Raw genomic sequence first — 7,682 nt, 5'->3', positions numbered from 1 at the left:
GTGGGGGTGGGGTGGGGGTGGGGTGGGAAAGCAGGATTGGCAGGGCATGCCCACACCATGTGATACGTGTCCGCAAACACTTCCCCACAGTGTGGACACTCGCCCGAAAAGGCGGAATTGAAATATTTGAGCACTGCCGGGCACAGTACCGTGTTGGTGTAGAGGCGAAGTAGCCAACACTCCTCCGCCTTATTGAGGCCTTTACAGGGGGGTGGGTATCGGCCGTGAGCGTTTTGATACAGGAGAGAGATCTCCCGAAAATTAATAGCCGGATTAAAATCAGTAGCCGGATCAGGCGGCGAGAGAGGCGATGCCCGGTGGTTAAGCGCGCGGGCGGTAGTGTCCGCTACCTTATTTCCCTCTATCCCCGCATGTGCTGGGGCCCAGATGATGGTGCGCCGGGTTGGGAAATCCCGGTACTCACAACTGTGTAAAATTTGGAAAGCACGATCTGGAATTTGGCCCTGTTCAAAATTGCGGCAAGCTTCTCTTGAGTCGGTGATAATGACTCGGGACGCTGGATCCGCAGCTGCAAGTGCGATAGCAACTTCCTCCGCGAATGTAATGTTGGGGGCACGGAAGGTGAGGCCCTGAACTGGGTTGTTTTGGTGGACAACGGCAGCCGCGTACCAACCCCCATGGTGTGGACCTGCCGCGTCCGTGTAAAATACCCCTGGTCGAGCACCGTGACGCTCGTCAGCGCGATCCAGACCCTTACAAGGGGCCGGGTAGCGCCGGTGCTCCTCCTTGTAGTAATCGGTGATTTGTTTGAATGTAACGGCCAGATTGTCTGATTGGGAGTACCCTATCAAGGACAGGGAGATAGCCCGGGGAGAGAGTGCGCGGGCGGCCTGATCGGCCTGTTCGTTTCCCTGGAGTCCCTGGTGACCGGGGGCCCAAATCAGGTTGCGTGGAGTTGGATCTTCGCATCGACAGCTATATTCCAGTATGCGGCAGGCAAGCGGGGGAGCCCAGCCCAACTCGTAGTTCCGACAGGCCCCTCGCGAGTCGGTGATGATGTGTTTTGACTTGGGATTCGTGAGAGCCAGAGCAATGGCAATCTCCTCCGCGTGTGTTGCGTTGTAGGCTTTGAAAGTGAGCCCGTTAACTGTGTTTGTGTTGTGTACGACTGCGGCCGTGTAACACCTCCCGTGGTGTGGGCCAGCAACGTCCACGTAATACACGTGTTCTTGGTTACCATAGTATCGCGCCAACGCTTCCGCGCGCGCCTGGCGACGACCGCTATGGTCTTCTCTGGACATGTTGCGGGGAAGGGGTCGGACCCGGAGGGCGCGTCTCCAGGGTTCTGGCACTCTCTTCCTTTCCTCAATGTGGTAGTCATGTTTGATGTGTAGCCGGTCCAAGAGGCGGCGACTGGACGTGGTCTGTGCAAGACGCGTGTATTGGTTGACTAAGTGGGCTTCTCGAAGCTCCCGAAATGTGTTCACCACTCCCAAGTCCACAAGCCTCTGGTTGGACGTGGTGACCGGGTGGTGGTGGTGAAAAACATTTATAACGCAATAAATATTTACAGAGAGGTGATTGGGGTAGGCCCTATTGGCCCTTTCCCCTAACAATACTAGGTGGAGCCCCTATTCCGGGGCCCCATTATCAAGCAACGCCGCCCGCGTCCGGTGAACCAAGGCCTTTTGGGTCTTTAGGTCCTGACAGCCGAGCAGGGCCGCCTCCTAGTCCTCTCTGGTGGGGTTGGGGTTGGGGGGGATAGATGGGTTGGATTGACACGCCCAAACCATGTGGAAGGTGTCAGCCACCTCCCCACAGAACTGGCAGGTGCCATCAAAGGATGGTGACCGGGAGATCGAGAGCCCGCTTGATGACTTTCCGCAGGATGACCTCCAGTTGGTCATCATCGTGTTTGCGCAGGTGCAAGTAGGGAGTTGAGTAGAGGATTCTACTCGTTACGATAGCATGGTCAAGCCGCAGTGCATCCTTGCTTCGTAATCCGCCCCGCTTGTTGGAGACCCGGCGGACCATGCGGCCCACCTGGTCTCCCACCTTGCGAAGTTTGGCTAGGGTGGTGTCGACTCTGCGTTGGTGGTGTATGAAGAGGCCAAGGACGCGGATCTCGGCCTCCCGGATCGGTCCCGAGGGGAGACTGATGCGAAGCGGTGTTGTGTCCCGAGGGGAGGGACATATGTGCACAAATTCTGATTTAGCTGGGGCGCACTGGAGTCCGCAGTAAGCCGCGTAGTCGTCGACTAGGGTCGCCGCTGCTTGCAGGCAGGACTCCATGTGGCCCAGGTTACCTTGCGTGGCCCAGATTGTAATACCATCCGCATGAAGAGCGTGATGTATCCCGGGCAGAAAAGACAATGGATGGGGAGGTGTGTGGGCCGATTGTGTGAGTGCTGGTAGTAGAGAGGGAAGGGTGGAGGAAGAAGGCTGCTGTGGAGCCCGCGGTTTCCGCGAGACAGGCGTCTGTGTAAGCCACCGCCGCAGCGTCCAAGGATGACTTGTGGTTGTATGCGTATGCCTGGCGGCGGCCTGCGTGTGTGTGGGCGGACATGTTGCGTGGAATGGGTGCAAGGCGGAGGTTAGGGGCAAAGATACTTAAGGCTGCTACGTGTGAGTGCGAAAGCGTTTAATTACTGAGTCATGCTACGTTGCAGAATGAATATCAGTCATGAATATGACTGCTAAGGGTGACCATGCCTAATGTTTGTACAAGCTTTATGCACCTTACATTACGTCACTTGTAAATTGATGAGTCATGCTACATAGCAGAATGATTGAGTCATGACTATGACTGCGCGTCATGACTACGCTTAATTTGTACAAACCCTATACACCCTGCATTACATTACTTCTAAACCGCTGAGTCATGATGCGTCTGAGAACGACTACGAGTCATGACTTTCATAGGTCATAGTTACGTTTCATTAATCATGGCTATACATCCTCACTTCCAGGTGTGACATCGTACAACGGCGTTCTGACATCCTCCGAATTTCGTGGCCGCCGCGGTGGCTCAGTGGCTATGGTGCTCGGCTGCTGGCCCGAAAGATGCGGGTTCGATCCCGGCCGCGGCGGCTGAGTTTCTTTGGAGGAGAAATTCAAGGCCCGTGTACTGTGCGATGTCAGTGCACGTTAAAGAACCCCAGGTGGTCGAAATTTCTGGAGCCCTCCACTACGGCGTCTCTCATAGCCTTAGTCGCTTTGGGATGTTAAACCCCATAAAACCAAAACCAAACCGAATTTCGCGCTATAGATGGTGGACCCCGGCTTTTGTGCTTATGGAGAAAAATTGAAAACTGGTTTTTAGGACAGGAAAATGACGCATTAACTGTCTCACATATCTCGGTGGACACAACGAACCACGCTGCAAGGAATGAATAAAGGGGGGAATGAAAGAAGGAAGAAATAAAGAGGGGCCGTAGTGGACGGCACCGGAATAACTTCGCCGTATAATGCTTTCGCATTATTAAAACGGAGGCAGCCTTGCCCATTTTCTTCATAATACCCGTCTCCTTCCATCGCAGCGTCCTAGGCACATCCCAATATAAATAAGAATAAAGTGTAATGGGTTTTTCGGGTACAACGCACAAAGCACAGCTCGACACAAAGCACAAAGCGCGGAACGGCGTTCACCGACAGGCACTGGTTCCAACGGCACCAACAGGAAGCGCGTGCTCGCCGAGAGCAGTCCCGCTGGCGCGCGGGCACTTCTTCTTCATCACAATGGCCCCCGGCGAAGGAGGAGCCATCCTTGCTACTCACGGCGTGGTACACATCACGGGTTCGTGGTAGGGCTTGAGGCGGCTGATGTGAACGGTTTCACGGCCACGGCGGCGGTGGTCAGAGGAGGGTGTCAAAGGTTCCACAACGTAGTTCACGGGGGAACTCTGACAGACAACACGGTAGGGGCCGTGATATTTGGTGAGGAACTTGGACGACAGGCCAGGAGGACCAGAAGGGACCCAGAGCCAAACAAGGGAGCCGGCGGGTAGGTGGGCAAAGGGTTGACCAGAATCACGCCGTTATTTCTGACGATGTTGGTCGTCAGACGTGAGGGATCGGGCTAGTTGGCGGCGTTCTTCGGCGTACTTGGCGATTTCAGAAGCAGGCGAGCAGTCAGATGCGTCAGGATGGTAGGGGAGAATGGTGTCAATCAAGCAGGTAGGTTCGCGTCCATAAAGGAGGAAGAATGGCGAAAACCCTGTAGTAGACTGGACGGCGGTATTGTAGGCGTACGTCACAAATGGGAGTACGAGGTCCCAGTTAGAGTGGTCGGGAGTGACATACATAGTGAGCATGTCACCGAGCGTCCGATTAAACCTTTCGGTCAGCCCGTTCGTCTGAGGATGGTACGCCGTGCTTGTTCTGTGAACTACGCGACATTCTTGTAGAAGCGCCTGAACAACGTCGGATAAAAACACGCGGCCGCGATCGCTCAGAACCTCGCGGGGAGCACCGTGGCGAAGAACGAGGTTGCGAAGAATGAAGAAAGCGACTTCTCTGGCTGTAGCCGTCGAAAGAGCGGACGTCTCGGCATAGCGCGTAAGATGGTCGACAGCGACGACAATCCAGCGGTGACCAGAAGTAGAAGGCGGCAGAGGCCCATAAAGGTCGATGCCCACACGATCAAACGGACGGGCAGGACAAGGTAAAGGCTGGAATGGCCCGGAAAGGCGCTGCGGTGGTGACTTGCGGCGTTGGCAGTCAAGGCATGAGCGAATATACTTTCGTAGAAAGGTATACATGCCGCGCCAGTAGTACCGGTGCCGAAGGCGCGTGTATGTTTTTAAGAGACCAGCATGGGCGTTCTGGGGTTCGGCATGAAAAGATGCGCAGACTTCAGCACGTAAATGGCGAGGTATGACAAGCAGCCATTTTCGACCATCTGGCATGTAATTCCGGCGATAAAGAAGGCCGTCTTGCAAAGTGAAATGGCGGGCTTGACGTCGAAGCGAGCGGGAAGGCGCTGACGTAGTGCGGCCGGAGAGGAGGTGCACGAGAGAGGTTATCCAGGCGTCTTTGCGCTGCTCCAGATGCATGTTTGGAGGGCGTAGCGAAGAGAGCACGGGGTCAATGCTAGAGATTGTCGCATCGTTGGCAAGTAGCGGTGAGCGGGAGAGGGCATCGGCGTCAGAGTGCTTGCGTCCGGAACGGTAGGTGACTCGAATGTCGTACTCCTGAAGTCGCAGTGCCCAACGACCAAGTCGGCCGGATGGATCCTTCAAGGACGACAGCCAGCATAAAGCATGGTGGTCGGTGACTACGTCGAAGGGGCGGCCGTAGAGATATGGTCGAAATTTGGTTATTGCCCACAAAATGGCCAAACATTCTTTTTCGGACACGGAGTAATTGATCTCGGCTTTAGAAAGTGTGCGGCTGGCATAGGCGACGACATATTCATGAAACCCAGGCTTCCGTTGTGCCAGCACAGCACCAATGCCAATGCCACTAGCATCCGTGTGGACCTCGGTCGGAGCGTCCGGGTCGTAATGGCGAAGTATGGGTGGTGAAGTAAGGAGCCGGCGCATTGTAGCGAAAGCATCATCACATTTGGAGCACCACGACGACAAGGAATTTAGGGCTTGAAGTCGCGTCAAAGGTGAAATGATGGTGGCGAAATTCCGGATGAAGCGGCGAAAATATGAGCATAGACCGATGAAACTCCGCAGTTCTTTGGGCGTGGACGGCTTTGGAAATTCGGCGACCGCACGAAGTTTTGCGGGATCCGGAAGGATGCCGTGTTTAGAGACGACGTGACCGAGGATGGTCAGTTGGCGAGCTCCGAAATGGCACTTTTTCAAATTTAATTGCAGCCCTGCGGTGGTGAGACAAGTGAGCACTTGGCGCAGGCGAGTCAGATGCGTCGAAAAGTCGGCCGAAAACACGACGACGTCGTCAAGGTAGCAGAGGCACGTCTTCCAGCGTAGGCCCCGCAGGACATTGTCCATCATTCTTTCGAATGTAGCAGGGGCATTGCAAAGCCCAAATAGCATGACGTTAAACTCATATAACCCATCAGGCGTGACGAATGCTGTTTTTGCGCGATCATCGTCGGCCATGGGTATTTGCCAATAACCAGATCTCAGATCGAGTGACGAAAAAAACGAAAAAACACGCGACATGTCCGGCAATGCCACAGGCAAAACAAATGGGCCTGTTGTCCCGAGTGCGCCATGGGCGACCGTAGGGGAGGGGGGCCGACGCCATGTGCGGCAACGATGGTGGGGCGGGAACCCGATACGGCCGGACAGGTCGTGGTGCCAAGGGCGGCGGAGCTGCTGTGGCGTCGGAGAAATTGCCCGTGGTATGAGGAGCCGGGCGGGACAGGACGGCGGCGTAGGTAAGCGGGGCAGCCACTGCCTGCTGGAGGACTGGTGGCACGGCATACGCGATCTGCAGGGCGTCTGCGACCTGTGCCTGGATGGTCTGCTGAAAGGCCGGTGGAAGTGCTGGTGACGGAGCTGGGGGCGCATGCACGAGCGCGAGTTGACGTGCAACTTCTTCACGGATAAACCGCTTCACCTCTTGTATGAACTGGGGTTCTCCAGCGACCATGGCATCCGCAGATAGTACCTCGGCCTGCCGCATAGGGCGACGAGCGAGGACGCGTTCCTTGCGCAGCTCTTCGTAGCTCTGGCACAAGCTGATGACGGAGGCAACGGTGTCCGGCTGCCTGGCAAGAAGCATCTGAAAGGCGTCCTCGTCGATGCCTTTCATAATGTGCTGGATCTTATCGGCTTCAGTCATCTCAGAATTGACGCGCTTGCACAGGTCTACGACGTCTTCCACGTAGCTGGTGAACGTCTCACCTGGCTGCTGCGACCGCTCACGCAAGCGCTGCTCAGCGCGGAGCTTGCGCACGCCAGGACGGCCAAATACCTCGGCAAAGCTCGTTTTGAAAGTCGACCAGGTGGTTATGTCTGCTTCATGGTTGCGGAACCACAGGTTGGCGACGTCAGCAAGGTAGAAAATAACGTTGTTAAGCTTCATGGTATCGTCCCAGCGGTTGTGCGTGCTTACCCGCTCGTAGGACGCCAGCCAATCTTCGACATCACTGTCACCTGTGCCGCTGAAGACAGCTGGGTCTCGCTGCCGAGGCATGCCAGCGCAGATAACAGGTGCTGGCGGAACCGATGACGGCGGCGGGGATGTGTTTCTCGGCATTTGGGTGGTAACGGTGCCGTTTCTTAGCTCCAGGACGGGATCAGAGTCCACCTTCACCACTTGTAATGGGTTTTTCGGGTACAACGCACAAAGCACAGCTCGACACAAAGCACAAAGCGCGGAACGGCGTTCACCGACAGGCACTGGTTCCAACGGCACCAACAGGAAGCGCGTGCTCGCCGAGAGCAGTCCCGCTGGCGCGCGGGCACTTCTTCTTCATCACAAAAGACGTATTAAAAAAAGAAAATGGCTGTGGCTTAGCTTGGTTAATAAGCCTGGTAATTGCGAAGCAATACGATAGGTTCTGACGTTGTTTCTACCGAAAACGTTGACCGTTTTCGTCGGGCTGCATATTGAGAACGCCGCTTGGAAAGTCGTTCTTCTCGTTCTTCTGCCGTCTCCGTAGCTCGCTGATGCTTCCTCTTTGCATTCTGCTGAAGTGTCTTGCTTGCTTGAAGCGGCATCTGACAGGTTTGACGAGAAGAGCGAACCGGCGTTGGTGTCTACCAGCCTCGCGCTGCGACGGCGCGAGATGGGGCCCC

At 55.6% G+C, this 7,682-nt stretch overlaps 1 protein-coding gene across 1 annotated transcript; it reads right to left on the bottom strand.

Moving 5' to 3' along the window:
- Window positions 1–3,309: 3,309 nt before the first annotated feature.
- On the bottom strand, window positions 3,310–7,140 carry LOC149369560 (uncharacterized). The gene is made up of 2 exons (XM_089575909.1): window positions 6,218–7,140; window positions 3,310–3,340 (listed from the first exon to the last, which is right to left on the bottom strand). Exons 1-2 carry the CDS (start codon window positions 7,138–7,140, stop codon window positions 3,310–3,312), a joined length of 954 nt encoding a protein of 317 aa, XP_089432035.1.
- Window positions 7,141–7,682: the final 542 nt, after the last annotated feature.

This window comes from Amblyomma mixtum, chromosome 1 (assembly GCF_055824585.1).
Source record: "Amblyomma mixtum isolate Tamu chromosome 1, ASM5582458v1, whole genome shotgun sequence".
NCBI lineage: Eukaryota > Metazoa > Arthropoda > Arachnida > Ixodida > Ixodidae > Amblyomma > Amblyomma mixtum.
The sequence above is the reverse complement of the archived record's forward strand: the minus strand, read 5'-3'. Positions and strand labels throughout refer to the sequence as shown.

What these genes read in the sequence shown, in the direction of transcription:
- LOC149369560 (XM_089575909.1), bottom strand. Translation starts at nt 7,140, where the DNA reads ATGCCGAGAAACACATCCCCGCCGCCGTCATCGGTTCCGCCAGCACCT. An exon ending in GCACCACGACCTGTCCGGCC is followed by an intron (nt 3,341 to 6,217) that starts GTATCGGGTTCC and finishes CATTCCTTGCAG; the next exon opens with CGTGGTTCGTTGTGTCCACC.